This window comes from Opisthocomus hoazin, chromosome 5 (genome assembly GCF_030867145.1).
Source record: "Opisthocomus hoazin isolate bOpiHoa1 chromosome 5, bOpiHoa1.hap1, whole genome shotgun sequence".
NCBI classification, from domain to species: Eukaryota; Metazoa; Chordata; class Aves; order Opisthocomiformes; family Opisthocomidae; genus Opisthocomus; species Opisthocomus hoazin.
Genome location: NC_134418.1, coordinates 57033796 through 57053679, shown reverse-complemented (window position 1 = coordinate 57053679; position 19884 = coordinate 57033796). Strand labels below are relative to the sequence as shown.

At 37.0% G+C, this 19884-nt stretch overlaps 1 protein-coding gene across 6 annotated transcripts in view; it reads right to left on the bottom strand.

The window, feature by feature from the left end:
* Positions 1–19884, bottom strand: part of TBCK (TBC1 domain containing kinase) — a 111791-nt gene that overhangs the window by 88472 nt on the left and 3435 nt on the right. For 2 of the 6 annotated variants that reach the window (XM_075421381.1, XM_075421385.1), the window contains exons 2-3: positions 17284–17518; positions 14745–14817 (exon numbers count right to left, since the gene is read on the bottom strand). In XM_075421381.1, the coding sequence (XP_075277496.1) occupies positions 14745–14817; positions 17284–17476 (266 nt within the window). In that variant the 5' untranslated portion in view covers positions 17477–17518. Of the gene's footprint in view, positions 1–14744; positions 14818–17283; positions 17519–18678; positions 18815–19884 lie in introns of those variants that run through there. The other 4 variants (XM_075421382.1, XM_075421383.1, XM_075421384.1 and 1 more) reach the window with 4 other exon arrangements.

Genomic DNA, 19884 nt, shown 5'->3' with positions numbered 1-19884 from the left:
GTGCAATGAAATCAACAAAATTTCAATCACCACCTGTAAAGTTTACCTAAACTCATTTAAAACCAGATCACAGACACTGCATTCTTATCACAGACTACACATCCTGAGATAATTAACACTATAGAACTAGATGCACAGGTGACAATGAGGGAATAAGAGCTAATGGAATGAAAACTAAGACAGTGCCCTCAAAAATACAGAAGAACAAACTTCACTTCAGTAGCATTATATACATATATCATACATGACATTGCCAACATTTCATTAAAGGAAACAACACATCTCATATTCTCCTCTCTTCCAAAAGGAGTGAATTGGTAAAATGTGGGAGTAGAATTAAGATCAATTAAGGTTAGATCTCAAAAAAAAAAAAATAAATTTGTTTTCTTTTGGACTTCATCTGAACACACACACGCACTTTTAAAAGGCCACACATTTTGAGATCAACAATCCTGGCAAGATCTATCACAATCTTACAGACTCAGGAAACCAATCAGATGACATATAGAAAGCAAATAAGGGAATTAACTGCAGGTAGGATACTCTTCCTTTACAATGAAAGGCACCAAACCAGATCTTCAGCTGCCTGGGGGTGCTTTGTTAAGTTAGTCACAAACCAGACATCAAATCCCACACTCTAGGCAAGGACTTATTCTTTTGTATCTGAATGCACCAGCATCTAAATTTCTAGGCATAGGGTATGTCAACTTTCAGCTCTCTGAAGTATAGAGGCCTTGGCATTTGTCTAGTAAACATTTACTACGCAGTAAATCGTACAAGTAGCAGTATTGCCAGAGCCTTAAACCACACAATCACTGAAGGAAAAGCGACTTCTAAACATGCATGATGAATGTTCACACAGCAGGCAGTGCCTATTTCTTTGCCTTCCTCCATGTTAAAGATGTATCTGAAAAACTATTGCAGTTTGCATGCCAAAATGCCAACTGGCAACTACAGATCAGCATCTGACTCTATGCTTTTGAAAACACCTAACTTCAGAAGAATTCTGAAAGTGACTTTTGTAGAAGCAAACTATGCTTGCTTCCCAAATCTTGCCCTGTCACAATTCTTAATACTAACAATCTTTTCAGACTTAAAGACCTAATATTACATGTTTAAATAGAAAATAGATGATAGAAAAATAATAGACCTACCAAACACCACATCTAAATTATCTCAGTTTGGAGAACTGAGGGTAAAACAAAATCATGGGTTTGGATTTTTCACCGTAACCTTTGTTATGAAAACAAAACCAACAACTTTGTATCATGGGAACCATTACAAAAGGTAGATGCCTGATTGAGAATGACTAATAAATAAATAAAACAAAGAAGCAGCCAGCAGGTACACATCTTCATGAGGCTAACTCAACCAGCAGTAGTTCTACTACTACAGGGAGGAGGTTGGAAGGATTACTAAAGCTCATGGTTACAGGTAAGATTTTTCATGGTTATAGGTAAGATTTTTCATGATTACAGGTAAGATTTTTCTTGGTTACAGGTAAGATTTTTCTCTCAAAGATTAAGAAAATATTCTGAAGTAATCACAAACTGTAGTAACCTGGCATTTTAAAAAAACACAAAATGACAGTTACAAAACAATGGCAAGAGTTGGCAACATTGGCTTTGCAGTAAAAAATTACAGAAAAAAACACTCTGCATTTCAAAGTCCATGTGATCCCTTTAACTCACTAGTGACAGCATGTCCTGTCAGCATATATGGCAGTATAAAAGGCGGTTGTAGACTTGGGAAAATGTGTATCAAGCACCAGAGGAAGGTGCTCCACAAAACACTTTCATTATCCTTCAGCCAGCTACTCTTCACTAGCTCATTGCAGCATTGCACTGCTGTGAAATTTTGCTGATGCACAACTTGACAGATTCAGGATTTTTGTAATGTAGCAAAGTTGAAGAAATCTATGTCCCTTTCTTCCAAAAACCTCTGACGAACATAAACAGCAAAGATGAAGACCAAGAAGCATTCTTCTTGTTTCGATACCACTTTTACACCAGAGAAGTTAAGATTCAGTCAACACATGTTAGCAACTTCCATACAACTAGAAGGCTGTGGAGATCTGGAATACCTCCGTATCTGAGAGCACAGTTATTTTTAGGGTCAAATCCTTGCAACTACCCTTCAAATCAATGATCAAAAGGGGAAGTTCTCCTTCATCTGTCCACTTCACACACGCTGTGAAGACTTTGTTTCCGTTGGCTGAAGCTGGCACGTTGGACTACCAAATCCCGGCGTAAGTCAATGGACTGTGTATGAAAAAATCCTCTTCTGAGCTGGAAATCTCTAACCAGCATTCACCTAACAGAAGATAATTTGGCCTATTATTCTATTCTACCACTACAGGTGTTTTGAGACTATTACTAACATAAAATGATGGCTTCAATTAGATTAATTTACAGAACACCATTCTTCTACATTTTTTCCCTCACAAATTTACTCATGATTTAAGAAAAAAGCATACTTTTAAAAAAGCTTACATAATGTATTGCCAATTACACTGTGTAATGTAAGCTTTTTTTAAAGTGTTTACCTAATGTCAATTACAGCAACACTATGAAGACCTCAAGTATGCTTAAAGTGCACTTTCAAGGGAACAAACACAATAAAAAAAATTTTTACAGTCACTACAATCATGCACCATAAAGGTTGTAAAAAAATGACTTCCACTTTCCTTGTATAGTCAGATGATATCGTTAATGATTGCTGAATCCACAGAGAAACAAAAACAGTGCTTAATGCTCAGGCACTGATTTCTTTCTGAACCAACAGACTTATCAGAAATTATAGTAATTAGCTTAAACTGCCCATCCTGTGTTGTCATTCCACCCAATCAATATCCAAAAGTTACTCAAAATTTTCAATACCACTCTTAAAACAGACACTACCACACACTTGTTCAGCAGTGATTCTGTAAAGCCAGCAAGTCTCCATGTTATTTGCATTAGTCACTCAAAATTACTGCTTTTCAAAGGTTTGCTGACAGGATACTGCTGATTAATTTCATCACTGCTTTTCTGCCTCCTTCCATGAAGAAAAGAGGTAATATTGCACAGAGTTTGCTGGTATGGTCTTTGCCAGCAAAAAAGGGAAGTGGAGGATAGGAGGTAGGAGGATATGGCCAGAACTGCCTTACTGTGCTGCAGTTAACTTAGTGCAGCTTCCTTCTACACAGTAAGGCCAGAAGGAAAACATTTTCTTAATTAAAGGCAGTATCTGTGGGTCACCTTAGATTGTATGGTTGAAGCACTGTCTTAATGTTCGTATGCTTGAGGTATGTTATTTTCAGATACTAAAGTGGCCTCTTTTCACCCTGAACCACTACACCATTCAGGCTTAGCACAGCAGGATGACAGAATATTCTTCTCCTGCTACCAAGGTCTTTATCCAAACAGAACTGAAGCCTCAAACTGGAAGCTGTAACCTTATATCCACTTCAGAAAGATAACTGTGGTTTCACTAGGGCTGAGGATTCTCTGCTACAAAGATCAGTGTCACAGCAAGATTCCTTCAGAAACAAACACCAAGACAGCATCATTTTGAGGTTGTCATTCTGATGGGGAGTGGGTCCTAATCTGCATTTGCTCTTAGGAACAACTCTGCAACCATGTCATTAGAAGACTAGAGATCTTGTCACACTTTCAACTGTGAGCAGAGGAATTATTTTGAGATATCATTATTAAGAGGAAGCTTTCTAAGAAGTTATTGCTTAGAGTGACCTTATTCCTAAGAAAAAAAGTTAAAGATATTTTATTTGGAAACAATGCTTTTGGTTGAGTCTTTCAACAGGGGCTTTCATTCCTATATTCTATAGCTCTTGGTTTACAGCAAATGTATGTGTTGAAATAAATGAACTGGGCAATATTCACAGAATTCCAAGTCTGCTTTAAGTATTCTACTTCAAAAAAAGAAAAAAAAAAATCAAACCATTTTTTTCCTCAGGCCAATTTGTTTGCATATTACCTCCTCTGCTTATAAGAACATGCAAATGCACAGCATACATAGAGGACTGTAACAGTGGTTTTACAGTGCTAAACATTTTTTTTTCCCCATAAAGGAAAGCAAAACCAGTGTTTTATTACTTTTGTAAATGCCACACCGGCAAAATAGCTGAAGTTGGCTTGTACCAGTTATTTAGCATCTTTGCTAAAATTACAAAAGCAGAAGAAAAATGATATTTCAGAAATCACTAGAAAATAAAACCAAGATAAAGTTGTCTGCTCAGACTTTGATGGAAATTTTGTACATAAAGGCATCAAATGGCTAGCCATAGCCTAAGTATAGGAAAGAAACATATCTCCGATGCTTAGCTCGCTTGTCATTGTCATCATATTAAGTCTGCAGATTGAAGAGCTAAAATTAAGAAAACCCACAAAAACCCCTAAAAACCCAATTATTAGATTTCGTTTAGTGAGTTTTAAAACTGAATGGATTCTTCTGGAGACTAAAAAATATTACTGATAGCAGACAGGAAAGAAATCACAGGTCTGCCTTTATATTTTATGATTAACTTGCACGAACTTTAGTTATGTCTGGAAGCCAAACATAAATTAATCACAGAGCAAGCAGGTACTGCACAATCCCGTGTTTTCCTTATCTTTGAACCTCTCCCAGCTTGGACAGATGTGCCACTCTTCACTACTATGCTGAAAGAGAACAGAACAGATGATCTCCTGGAAATCCAGCTTTCATACTTAGGCACCCAAAGAAGCAAGGGGTTCCTAACAATTAAAATACTGCCCTAATTCAGAGATCATGTATTATGAATTTCTGTGTAACATGGTTAAGAAAGAAAATGTTAGTAACAATGGGATTCTCAACACTGCGTCTTCCGCTCCTGAATAAATCCAAGATATTTTTTCTTCCTCTTTGGCGATTAAAAAAAAGTCCAAAATCACTCTTCAGTGCACAAAAAGCTAAAAGACATTTCAAAACACTCAGACCATGAAAAAATAAGAGAGCTCCTCTTCTTCAAAGATCTAAGAGCTGAAGCTCCCTTTAAGAATTTAGCTTATCTGAGCAGAAGAGTCTTGCATACATAATTTAGTGCAAGAAGCAGCCAAGGAATAATCTCCTGCAGAGATTAAAGATGGTCTCGTGACTATCGCACAAGAATCCTCGGGTGGGGAGAAGGAAGTCAGCATTGACAGCAGGCATTATCATTCTGTAAAAGAACACAAAACAAAACACCAAAACATACACACACAAAAGGTTTTCTGCAGTAGCAAATGGTCAAGAAAGTAATACAAGAACAAGTGCTCAGAATTTTAAGAACTTGCACAAGGGCTATAAATGTTATGCCATCTCACTGTAGTGGCTCAAAATACAAGTGAGCAACCTTACAGGTACTAAATTTAAAAATAAGGAATGTGTAGAGATTACTGATGATGTACAGGGAAAAAAAAAAATTTTTCTCCCAAGAAGTATATACAAACATATGCAAATGCATACAAGAACCAGCTATCCTCATCTACTTTCAGTCTCTCACCTGTAATTCTACAAATATAAGAATGAACTACATCCTGTTCTTCACTGCACCAGCAAGTATTGCATCTTTGAAAATTTATTATATCTGTCACGAATTCTGAGCAACTAAGACAAAAAAGAGGAGAGACTCAACTCTACTTACAGGTTTCCCTAATAATCAGCAAAAGGGGATACATAAGCTACTTATGTAAGGCCAGCTCACAGCTTTTCTGCAGCTTATGCAAAACTGAGCTTTAAGTCAAACAAGTGAGAACAACAACATTCAGTCCTGTGTTTGCAGCAAAGAACTCAAGGCAACTTATGGAGCTGTACATTAAGACCTGAATTTGGATCAGAGCATATCTTTAAAGTAGACCTTTCTGATCAGCCCCTCCTACCACGCCTGATTTCACAGAGTGGTTTCAGAACGCACAAACTGGATTCCTTTTAGATGAACCAAAAGGTAGGATTGAGAACCTGCCTACTGCCCTGCAGCTGCTAACAGGCATTTGGTCCAGAACAGACTGGAGCTATATGCAACCAGCACCCCTAAGATATATAGCACACTTTGCTTTACACATCTGTTCCTCCTGGATCACACTACTTGCTAATAAAAAGATAGCCTGAGAAAGGTGTCTCTTCTCAGTACAGGTCATCCAAGGCTTTTTCACCTGATCTGTGGTAACCTATGCTCCTGATTTCCACAAAGACACTCTAGCACTGTGTGCCAAGTAGAGTACCCCCAGCCTACAGGCCGTCCTCACAACTGAGCCAGCTGCCAACCTCAGCCAGCATTTCCAGTACAAACGCCTACCCACAGCACCAGGAGAACCCTGCTATGATACTAAAACGTCTGTTCCATACCTGGCCCTCAGCTGCAGTAGAGCAAGAATCCTCCACCCTGAGAGGCTAAGCACATATGCTCCTTGGCTGTGGTAGAGGCAGCTGTGGACAGCTGCAGCTCAGACTTTTGCCTCTGCTTGTGCCTTCCCATTCAAGATTAACATGGACAACTGCATATTTCACTTTAATTTTTAAGGAAGGCCTATATCTATGGCATGAGAATAGAGTTTTGCTTAATGGTAGCCATGCTGACTTTCTCCTTCCCACTGTAACAGAAGGGATGGGTCCCTAACTTCATTATACAAAGAGATGGATTCTCTCATTCTTTCTGCGGTGCACCAGGTGGATCAGAAAAATCTCATTAAGAATCTGAACAATGAAAATTTTTAAAAGAAAATCTGAAAATGAAGTGTAGTTATTGATGCAGTTAACATTATTGCAGCTGTGTGGCAGTATGAGCTGAGATGACAGCTCTAGAAATCGTGACTAGCTAACAATACATAATGCTGTCCTTGCAGCCAGACAGAATTGATTTTTTTGTTATGCATTTCTGCAGTTCTGTGAAGCATTGCCAGTTAAAAAAAAAAAAGAAAAGAAAAAAGGGAACAGGGCAGGCCTGTTGGCTACTTCTTGACAGAGTAGCTGCAGATCTAACACACTAGAAGCTAATTAACTTCTTAAAAAATAAATTACATTTAAAAAAAAAGGAAATTAATTTCACAGAAACAAATGTAACCACTAACTCCAGTAAGTACAGATATTAGTAGAAATTGTTTCTTTCTTACAAGTTACTAGATAGCAGGAAAAGCACCAAGAACTTTGTAAAACTATGCTAAAGCAATTTCTTTACAAATTCCTCGGCCTTTGAGAGAAAGACTGCACTTTTGGCACCTCTGCATAAGAGGCTTCAGCATTAGCAATAAGCCACATCCTTAATTAACTCCCTGCCCCCACCCCCTTTCATAGAAGTGCAACAGAATTTTTAAAGCTATGAACAAAAATTGCAACAGTGCACAGCTATTCTTCTAAAGCCAGGAATTTCCTGTAAATCAGAAGACTTTGCAACAGTGTTCTTTTAACAAACAATTTGGCTATACCATACTTTAAAAAAAAAATCTAAATATCTAAGGTTAAAAACCATACCTAGGTATGTTTTAGTAGTTAGCACAAAAAACCTGAATCCCTATATCAATGGTACAGATGGTACTCAAAAGTGAAACAGAACAGAAAGTTCCAAGAGAAGAACAGTCTGCAAATGCAGGTGATCAAAGGGACTTTGCAACTAGGCCAATAAGCAATGGTGCTGTTAGGAATTTCATAGCTAACAACTAATATTCCAAAAGGCATTAGAAGTGCATCACTTTGATCTACATCCCAGTACGCGTCATCACAACAGGCAGGAAACACTCATCTAGAGAGGTAACAATAAACTTCAGTTTAGCCAAAGCAGATGCCTGTGACTATAAATTAGAAATGTCTTAATCAGCATATAATTAATATCAAATTTAATTGAAAGTGATATAAGAAATGTGTTCACCAAAGGGGCAAATAGAGATGGATGTAGTTGCACGCAAAGATGCAAAGAGGTCTCAAGCCTGATCAACTCAACTTCCAAGAACCACCAAGGGCCATAGCTACCACTTATAACTGTACAGCATCAGCTCTGTGGTATTGTACACTCACAGCTAATTTACAATGTGTCTTAAAGACTGATCATTACCGTACACAAAACTGTTGATCACATGCATGAGTTAACCTTTAGCAGGATGTGTGCTGTTAATGAATGAAATTAACAGTTCCAAACCTTAAAACTAGACTGATCTGCCAACCTTCTCCACACTCCTATCACAGCATTCTCCAATTCCCTAGTATCTATCTAGCTATAAACACACGTGCAAGCGCATACATTCAGTCCCAATACAAGTTCCTTCTGCCCGCACACATATCTATCCATGTGAAGGTCCTGTTGGTTCAGGAGCCAATTCAGTTAACTTAGTGCTGTGCTCATGACATTGTGCCCACAAAACTGCAGGGCGGGTAAAAAGGGGCCATATGATGTTTCTCATCTCATTATGTTCTGTAAATCTATCATTTCAAGTGAGGCACAACACTGATGTAGGGACGGTATGGGACTAATGCAGCTCCTAGGCAGAAAAGCAGCTAGCTTGAAGTGAAGGCAAAAGTCTCGGTCTATTGCACTGTAAAACAGAGGAGCTTGAACCCAAGTAGAGAACATCCATATGCAGAGAAGAAAGGACCTCAAACCACAATGACGTTAGAGATGTTTGCAAGCATATCAACGCATCTAAATAAGCCAGCTGTCCGATCCGTAATTAGTGACAAATGCTCCCCTTAAGACATTGCTCAGTAGTTCCAAACGCAAGAACTTGCACTTTAAAAATATAAACCTTTTCTAGAAGTATGCACTGTACAGCAAGTTTAACAAGTGTTAGCTCTTCCTTTTCCCTTCCTAGAAGCAGAATGAAGTGTCAAATAATGTATCAAGTTAGAATAACCACATCTTGTTCTCGCAAGTCTATAGGCAATTTTTATTCTAAACACAACTATCGTAAATCAACATTAAGATTAATCACATGGCTTAAATCCAGTAAGATTTGCACAGTAAAAATTTGACATTTGGTTTTTCAGTCTTTAGTTCATTAATAGTAGTTTGCTCATTTATGCAGAATGGAATTTTAACACTGATCCTTACATATTTCGTTGCAGAATTATCTGCAGGATGAAGCCATCATCCTGCTGAGGATGGTGTCTGGTCTGTTCAAGAGAAACTCCACATCCTCTTTCACTGCATACTGAAGACTCAAAACTCTCTGCTACTTTTGTTCTCAATTAACTCAGTATAACTCATCTTCAGCTCAAGATCTTTAATACTGCTTTTAGCACGGAAATCTATATGATGTGTCTACAAGCAACTACAGTTGAAGCACAGTAGAGCTAAAGGCTGAAATATAATTACACACTTTTTCCACATTTACAGACTTTATGTTGTATACAGCCATCATATCTACTTTTTAGTAGTAAGAAGCAGAGACTATCCTAATCTGAAAGCGTAATATTCTTCTGTTTTCTCCTGGAAGAGAGGAAGATAAGAAACAAGTGTGCACACACTGTTATGTTTCACATCTAATGGAGACATGGAAACACGTTCTCGGATGTCTCTGTGCCGCCATCAAACATTGCAGCCAACTATACAAGCAAAGAATTTGGTTCCGTACCCAAAAAGGTCACTTGGACATCAAGAGCAATAAAGTTCACCTCGACTACCTCATGAAAGCCACACCTCTTTTCTATTCCAAACAGTTGTTCTCTTGTTGTGGGGGGAAAGGCAGTCACAGGAGAGAACCTATGCTAAAAGGAATGCTACAGGAAGGTTTGCAGTTAGACTAAAAATTACTTACTGAAATAAAAAAAATACTCCTATATGAAGAAAAGCAACATTGGACAATATATAAACAAGTCTGTACTAATGGCTAATCTTTCATCATAGCTTTAGAAGTAAAGCATTGGCAAGAAACTAAAGGAAAACTCTACAGATATTAAACTAGACTCTCACACATGCTTAGGAAAAAAATAATTTTAAGTTTGTTTATTAATGCTACTTCATTTTACTACTTCATAATTTATCCTTGCTAAATGTAGCCTTATTGTGACATATGGATTTCTCATGTGAAATTCCTACACAGACTTGATTCAAAGCAGAATACACTCAGCCCCTGAAGTTCTGCTCATATGCAGCTCTTCAAGTCAAATCATGTAAAACCTTCAGCCTTTTGATGACTTGCACCTGTCTTACAATATTTTTGAAGAATCCCTGGCTACTCAGAAATTATTTTTTCCCCTAGTCTAATAATGTCTTCCGTAACGTAGTTTCAATTCAAGTGTGCCAAAAGCACATTAACAGCAAGGATGGCATAAAGAAATCTAATCTAATCAACGAGCAGACAACTGTTTAATGCAGCCAATAAAATGTACTCATCCGAATCGGTCAGATCATGTTTTCTCCAAACTAGTAAACAGCTGCAGATGCAGTCTGCTTCCCATCAAATGTTCCATGTATAACAAACTATACCTTGTATCTCTGATGGTTCACTAGTAATTTTTCAAAACCATGACTTTCAAAACATATGACAACTATATTTTATTGAAAAAAGGAATAGGCTTAGACTGCCCAAGCCACAAATTGAAGACCAATCCAGAAACTCAATTGTAGGTGCCAAAAGTCTGCTGAACGTCAGTATTTGCTGGCATTTTTATTATTATGAATACAAGTGCAGACCAACTTCTTCAAAGAAGAAACACACTTCAAGCGTGACAGGAAAGGAAAAGCTCACAAATCCTATTTTAACAGCACAGGAGCAGGGAAAATAACTCCTTTAATGCTGTCTGGAAAAGGTATCCCAGAGGAGCAGTTGTGAATGTGTTTAAAAGATGAAGAACCTTGGAAATAAATCCACATCTTACATTCTGGTCTGTGGTATAAACAGTGTTAAAGTAACTAGCAAGTTTGAAAATGTAGCAAAATTTTGACTGCCACAAACATGAAAACTACCCTCGGTGAGACTGCTGAAGTACAAAACTTCTATCCAGCATAATTTTTTGTGACTTCTTTTCAGTTCATTCACAAGAAAAAACCCTTGCAGGCACAAGATGACACAGAGGAAGCCAGCCAGACTGATACACATTTTCAAATCTCTGAATAACAGTAAACTACTATGAGCTTAAATCAGGTATTTACTATTTTTTGTTTGGCTATGTACATAAATACCTAGTCCTTCAAAAATTGAACTGACTCCTGAACATTCTTCAGAGAGCTGATTTTGCACTAACATGACTGTTGTAAATCAAAGAGCAAACTTTCTCTGACTCAAGAGTAACAACAAACAGGAGAGTAAATCGTGAATAAACAAACAAGAAACAATGACCCAGACTACAATGTCTCACACAGAGGAGGATGTGGACTGGTCTGGTAAAAAATGGGACACTAATGCCTAAAATTCTTACCCTACCCTGTCCTAAAACTATTATCCATGGTTGCAGCCTGAGTTCCCTGTGGCACACAACTCCAAAAGAGCTCCCCTGCTGTTATTGTGATGTCCTGTGGAAGCACAGTAAAGAAAATTGGAATTGATGTCACTTTTAGTAGCATTAATTGTAGTTATTATGCCTACATGGCCATCCACTAAATAAAACACAGCAAACACTTAAGAGCTGTATTACATTTCTGTGCTGCATATGATTACCTATGTTAAGAATTGCGAAGAGCCACCAACTCATTTCATCCATTTGAAAGTTCTTGAAATTTACCTGACAGTTTTAACAGCAGCACATGCTCCTTCCAGGATCTCAAACACACGTCACTCAGAAAGTAATTTGGCCATAAATTACCACACTTTCAAAGGGTTGTGCAAGTAAGTGTGAAGTTGAGCATGTTAACTCTGAGGACAATGACAAACCATCTTTGTAATTCCTGGAGGCAGCTGTCACTTTATTGTTAGGTAATGAATGAATTCTTGAATATATACAAAAAAACAAGTTCTACAAAATTTTTGGTGGTGTGCTCAGTAAAATGACTTACTGCACTGTGACAGAGCAGATAAGGCAAATCGTTAGAGCTCCAGTTTCCAGTATTCGGTCCCTATGTGCAACTGATTCATTAGAATTCATAAACTTCAACACAGAACCCCACTGCAATTTGGTTTTTAAATATAATTCATATATTAAGGAATGTATGCTACCCTTGATGCATGACTTCAGGAAAGATTAACTGCAAATAACTACCAAACAGCTGTATGGCCCGTTTTCCACTATGTATGGAAAGATAGACAGTCTGTAACGTAATGTCTTGAATTTCAGCACTAACATAATAGAAGATTTCCTGCTGATTTTACATCAGCTTGTGGTACAGGTGCAAAGGGCTTAGGTTACTGGCAAGCGTAAGGAAAATCAATCTAGAAACCAGAAGAGCAGCTTCTTGCATTCCATAAACAGTTTATAAAATTAATTGTAATAGCATACATATCAACTCCGGATGTGTAACCAGCTATCATTGACCAATACAATAAGAATACATGGAAAAAGCCAAATACTTCCCCCCAAAGGTAATTGATATAAACAGATCACATAACCAATAACTGGGAACTGGTCCATCTAAGTTTTTTCTAAAAATTTATGGGTCTCGCATGAGAACCAAAAATGTCTGTTTTCATTAAAAAAAACAGAAGTAGAGGGAAAATGTCAGTCTTGGTAGAAACTCCATTTGAAGTGAACATAATTTATCTTTTAGCAACTACTGCAAAAGCTATAATTTACAGTAGATGAATCACTGTCTCAAAGCCATAAGCATACATACAGGCTATATTTTCGCCCTATATCTCAGGTGTTACAACTTCCTGAAAAAATCCCAATTGGCTCATTAGTAGAAAGATCAGGTAGTAGCATAACTTATCTCAATAAAAACTCTCCCAAGCCAAGAGGAAAAAATAAAGTCAGGCTTTATGCACCTAGTCTCAACAGAGCCACAGCCTAAATAGCCGAGGTAACTGTCACAAACTAAGTAACTTCTCTCAGCATGTCAAAAAAACAAACCTGCACATCTTCGCAAACTATACAGAAAGGTCTCAAAAATCTTCCTGGATGCTACAGAAAACATGCCAGTATAGAGGGTCATAATGGGTGTGCATACAGACCACAGCTATTATTCGAGAAGGTTTTTTAGAATTTATAGAATTATAATAGAGAAATACAATTTTTTTCCCCCCTAAGAAAAGGACGTCTTGTCCCTTGCAATTCTAAGCCTGCAGGATTAAATTGCAACAGAAGTTATCAGAGAATCTACATAAATATACTGTATCAAGTAATTCAAAGCAAATTAAAACTGCTACATACATGCTTTTTCTAAAACAGTCAAGAGGCAGCAGACAGTCCAGGCTGTTTCTCATCTGACACCAAGATACACACATCCAAAGAACTATGTGACAACTGAACGAAAAAGGAAAGAAAAGAGCTTCTGATGCTTTTACTATTTCTAGAACTTTGCACAACAGGAACCTGATGCAAAACTGTGTGAAGGACTGTAATACACGTCACACAGGAAAAGCCCTTTACACCTAAATACCTCTCTATCTTTAGAAAAAATGGAAGCCATTATTGCCTAACATCCCTCAAGCTATCGTCCTCTGCAACACATACTGTCATACAAGCTTAAGTTCACAAAAACCTAACACACAGGCACTTTAAATTTACCTCTGCCAGACAACACTGTTAGCATCCTATTCAGGGGCTGCAAGTCTCAAAAGGCTACAGATCCCATACTACTCCCTTTATACAAATCTAATTTGGGATGAGCCACAGGAAGTCTAGCTGAATAGTACCTTATCAAACACAGCCCACCTGAGATGTCTAATGCTAACTGGGAAGACACAAAAATTTGTCGATTATTTTACTGAGTAACCATCATCTCTACACTTGCATGAGTATCAAGAGAGATGAAATCTAATGCTGCTACAAACTTTTCAGAACCTTGAACGAAGAGACTTTGGATTTCTCTAAATGTGTTTTATATTTGTATATCTGTGTGCTCTGGAAATAACGGGTTAGCCTACAATGCCTGCTATCCCAAATGGAAACAATGTTTCTCTTCTTCCACTCATCACATTTTCTGTGTTACATATTCTTTAGAACAAAAGACCACTTCTTTCTTCCAAAGGTAACAGTGATTGTCTTTTAAAATTACAGCTAACACTTTTAGCAACAAGTCTGATAGGGATTTTGTTTGTTTGTTTGCTTCTTTAAAGATACAGTTCAACTATTCTATACATACTAGTATGAAACCAACTATTCTTGACATTCAGCCTTTGGACTTGGTTTTGACCAAAGCCTTGCTGAAGTGACTATATTAACCCAAATCCCAATCACTTATTAGCACCCTGGCATTACATATCTGACATCCCGTCCACTTTCTAGTTAATAAATTAATACATTTCTGCAAATGAAAAACTGACACCAGATTCTGTACTTCCTAGTGAAAGTTGTGTTTCATTATCTGGCAGATATACAAACTTCAAATTAATTCTTGGGAAGACACTTCTCCTGTCATACATCTGATTTTATTTCTAAAAAGAAAACTCAAAACTACTATTATGAGACAGATTGGATTCTGTAAGTTTCAAAGTATTTCAACTGTAAGCAAGTTCCCCATAACTCTTCTAGCTTTTAGAATCGTACAGAAATAAGTACTCCCTCTTTCAGGCACGTGTTTATCTGATAAACAATCTCTTTAGGTTAAACTTTTAATAGAGTGAAATTTATACAAACCAGTAAAAGTTAAAAAAAGGTCCAGGACTTTGCCACAGATGAAGTGTGAAATTATGGTGAGTGGATTCCAGTTTAGCTTGACACCTTACCTGACTGGCTTTCTTTCTCGCAGCAAATCTTCCAGACTCTTTTCACAGTGTTCAGCCGCCACAACCAGTCTCTCTGAGGAAAAAAAAATAGTATCAGAGGACTACAATCCAAATCAGACAATGGGAATACAGACTCTCAGTCTACCTATTTGACAGATGTTAAAGTATTCAGACATACGTTGTATGGAAAATTACACATAATTAAATGTTAAAGATATACAACTTCTGGATATCACCACCATTTTCATTTATGAGATACAGCAGATTATCTTTCCTGTTTCCTCATGCACAGCATTGTCAATCCATCCATCCAGTAACCTCCTAATAAATGTTGAACACCCCAGCCAACGTCAGTCCAATTTGACTTAAGAATAGATATCTCGAAGATAAGCATCTACAAATGTGCAGAAATCTGTGGCTGGGTTCATGAGGGAGAGACTCAAACTAACACCAGCTTCGAGAAAAGGGACTCAGAGTGAGCACCGGCGTTTCAGTCCTTATGGGGCAACTAGCACATTACTGGCTCTAGTACCTCTTGCCCAACAAATAGCTGTAGGACTTGCAGGGCTCTCTCATGTTCCGAAGACTGATGGGCTGGCTCTAAGTACAGAGCAAAAGACAAAACAATTGTTGCACTGAAGACAGCAATTATAAAGTAGGAAAAGACAAAGGTGTAAGATGTTACTTGTGGCTGTGAGATAACTCCTAATGAAGCTGGGCTTTGCTACTTCCACTACTCATAGAACAGCTAGTAGTGAATGTTCAGATTCAAAACCAAATCAAACTAAACTATTTCAAAGATATTTTTACAAGAAGACTGTTGCAGTGACAAAGATGGAAAATATTTTAAGGAACACAAGTCATCCCATTAAAGCTGGAATGCTCGTTACTCAACTCTTAGTTTCTTGTTTTTGAAATCAAAGGACCACTTAAGCTTCTTTGGAAGAAAAAATTCTGTGATTGCCTTCTACAATGCTAGCAAAGATTTACAAGTAATTTAATTTCATCAAAAAGAAAAAAAAATTCAGTTTGACTGTTTTTCTATTACTTTTATATTCCCTTTTGAGAGTCTTTTGGAGGGAAGACATACATGTAATTAATTTTTTTGGCATTGCTTTCCTAGTTTGCTTTCCTACTTCTCCACAGGGGTAGAAACCGACATTCGCAAGAAAAATAACATTAAATCATTATGCATAGGATTGACAAGTCAAAAATTCTTGATAAATTATAAAATAAAATTTGCCACCAAATTTGCTGTATTATTTGAAAGTGATTAACTGCTGTTCTAACCACTAGGAACAGAACAGTCTCTTGATTTCATGGTTAGACACTGGATTTGCTTTTCTTCAAGTTACCTTAATTTCCAGAAAATATTTTCTCCTTATTTATGCACACTCATAAACCTTCAGGTCATTGACTCTTCATTGTCAAAAAGGCCATGTTTCCTATTTAACCATATATTTTATTTACTAAATGTTATGTTAGCTAATGCTTCTTAACCTTTCATCCCAAACAGCAGCATAAGAAAATCCCAGTTTCCATTTGAAGAGGTACTACAGAAAACAACATGGACACAAATAAACTTTCTAGATCTCCTGACTGCAGAAAACGAAAAATTTGCACTTTTGAGCGCAAATGGAAACACATAAGGAACCCCCCACACTGCATACTTCAGTGTCTGGAGTTGGCAATATCCTCATTTTCTAAAAATCTGAAACATCCTATCATACTGCATTCTGAAGTGGAAAAAATTACTTGCTCTACTTTATGAGACCCTGTAGCTAATCAAACAAATATATACAATGCACTTCTATGTGGGAACACTGTTGATTTAAAAGTTAAAGGCGGCAACCACTTAAATTGTCACAGGTGTTGCAGCCTTTTTGTGGAAATTAAGTGCTGTACTCCTGCTGAGCTTGCAACAGAGTAAGATCATCCAGAGCAGAAAAAAACTGAAGCCTTATTTGAGCTAACAATGAGTGTGATAACAGCTACTAAAAAAAAAAATCTGTACTAGAATAAAGTAACTGTTAGCGGGAGAGATCTTAAAGAGCTAGAATAAAAAAAAAATAAAATGAAAGCTTGCAGCCAAGACACAAGATGACTGACAAGAAGAACAGCTACACATCAAGTACAAGAAACCTAACCATCGTGTGAAAATGTTCACAAGATTAGAACATGGGTGTGGGAGCGCAGCACCAAAAATACATGTATTTCAATGTCCCACACAAAGACATGGCACAGTAATTGAGTACAAAAATTTTACAGTGAGGTAGAAAAAGAAGAAAGTTCTTGGCTTTTATCAGTCAGCATAACATATAACAAAAAAGGGCAGACACTAACCTGTGCCTTGACTCTGTAGAGAACAAAAGCACCAGTACTGCCAGTCACAGGAAAGGTATACAGTCATTTTGAGATGGAAAACCAGCCACTTAATGGTGCTATAAAGCCAACATTCTGCTCAGTCACCTTTAGATATATTGTCATAAAAATATAATTGCAACCATACATAAAATTTCCGTATTAAACAGATACTTACCATGCTTACCTCTGGTAATGTCAACATACTGGCAAAGCCTGGGATGGGTGATTGTTTTAAGGATTTGAAATCTCCCCAAAATTTTGATGGAGTTAGGTGTCAGAGGAAGGCCATTACTTCCACAAACATCATGTGGCAGAGCTGAGGCAAAGAAGGTGGAGGCACCCATCTCAGTGTCTTTTAAAGGAAACATCTTTTTCACACAATCTTAAGCCCTTTGGAGCAATTTGTGGTCCTTAAAAAGAGAAGTAAAAATTTATCTGCAAAAGATACAGATTCTTGTGACTAAGCTTACTAGTTGTTTACTAAATAATGCAATTTATTTTTTTTCTCCCATTGCGGGGGAATGCAACTTTTTGCATAATGAACACAATAATAACAATAATACCACAGTGCTGCTGAATCATAAATAGTACATTTAAAGATGAAAATATAGCGATAGTTTTAAAAACAGATTTAAGACTCAAAACTATTTTTAGGAGAAGATAAATGCTTTAATAAAAGCAATATTTAGATCGACTACTACAATATAGAAGGCTATTTATTCAAAAAACAGTAAATGCACCAAACAGAAAAAACCTCTTCTAAAATACCACCTTGTATCAGCAGGCCACGAGCCCCAATTACCACAGCTTTAGTGATAATCCAGCATCTACACACTATAGCATTCCTAATATTTAAAGTTATGAAGTAACAGTCTTCTCTCCTACGACCATTTCTCTCCCTAAGCATAGGTAAACTGCTAGCTCACACGCTGACTCAATAACAACATAAGGAATTACTCCATGTTAAATATTGCTGTGGGACAGTCAAGCAAAATAAATTAGCTTGCAATCAAGTTCCAGGAACATTTAGTTTCACGACCATTTTTCTCTCTACTCTGAACTATGCATTTCAAATAAGCGTGAGCTAAACATTTTCTCTCCACTTTTCCACAACCAAACATTTTGCCATTTAAGAATACAAAAAAAATCTACAACATGCACAAGAAACAGATACTTCTACAGCTAGCTAGCCCTCAGATAAAACTGTCTGACTTCTTTTTAGTAGCAAACTAAGAATTTAACCTGAGGCACCAAGTACCAAAATCCAAAAACTGAATCAACCCTCTGCCCAGCTCATTTCTGGATTACCCAGATGGTGACAAGACACTCCAAGCTGTCATTAGGCAGTACTATCCCTCTGTACATGTTAACTTCCGTAGCACGTACATACTTGTGTATAAGGATACATAGACAAATACAGATAAAAAGGCCAAGCTTATACAGTTTTAAGAGAGCTCTGGTCTGGAAGCTGTGATGGTGAAATAAATGGCACTGTCACATAACACGGGATGAGAGGCCATAGAACAAAAAAAAAAAAACAACTCATTAACGAGCTCATGCAGAAGAGTACCATCCACCTCACTGCAACTCCAGAGACAGCACGGCCCAGAGTCTGGAGGCATCTGTGTATACAATCAGCAGAAATCGTCCACTGATGTGGAAAGCACATCCAGCTCTTGTCAGCTGCAGAACAGTAATTATAAGCTCTAAAGAGTAGAAACAGATATGCAGTTGGTCCAGGAAAAGAAGAGGAAGAACCCTCAGGATTTGAAGCGCGTAAGATAAATAATATGAAAAGCTTTAAGTATAAACCCAACAGAATTCTTTCAAACCAGATGTGATTATTTTTTACCATCTTAAGGGCTTCATGAAACAAAAACCAAGTAGTACAAGATCACGCACAGCACTAACAAAGCTAAGTGTTACTTATTTGTTACTCCTTCAGCCAACATCGACTTGCTGCTTTCAGGAAAAGCTATTTTCTCATGAGAGTCACACAGAAGAAACAGAGTATTTAATAATTTAGTGTCTCAAAATTATTTTTTCTCTAAGGGAATAACCTTGTTCCCAGCACAAAATTCCCAGTAAAAACCTACTAAGTTCCTTTAGTAAATCGTCATTGAGAGAGTGATCCCATAACAGGTTGCACAGAGATCCTTATACACCAAACATATTTACTAAGTCTGTAAAAATGGAAAATATGAAACATACCTTCTGTTTTAACTAATACAGTCCAATTTAAAGATACAAAGCAAATATAAGACTGCTCTCATTTGTGGGTTTTTTTTCCCCTTGAAGAAACACAGATAAAAGATTTGCACATATAAATTCTAATATACATCATCATATTAAATACAAATGCACAGCATTAAGGAATCAAACTTAAAAAAGAAAATAAATCTGAAAGCATTGAGCACTGGAGTTCTTATAGTCATATTTTTGTATTAAAAGTCTTATTTGTAAAGATACAATGCTTTCATATTTCATGACTATTTAATATTTTTGGAAGTGATTTTAGGATGCAAACAATTAAATTTACAGTTAGATTATTCCATTGGAAAGACATAAATTGGACTGAGTGCAAGCACAAAGATTTATTGGCATGGAGCAAGTTCCAATTGGAAAGCTTTAAATGTGTATTTATAATAAGCTCCGCACTCCTGTAAAAACATCACATCTGCCAAATGAACTTCCCAGCTTCAGAAAGAAAATATGTATTAACCATGAAGAAAAACTTGATTTAGAGAACAAATTATCATCTTGCTTAGCACAACAG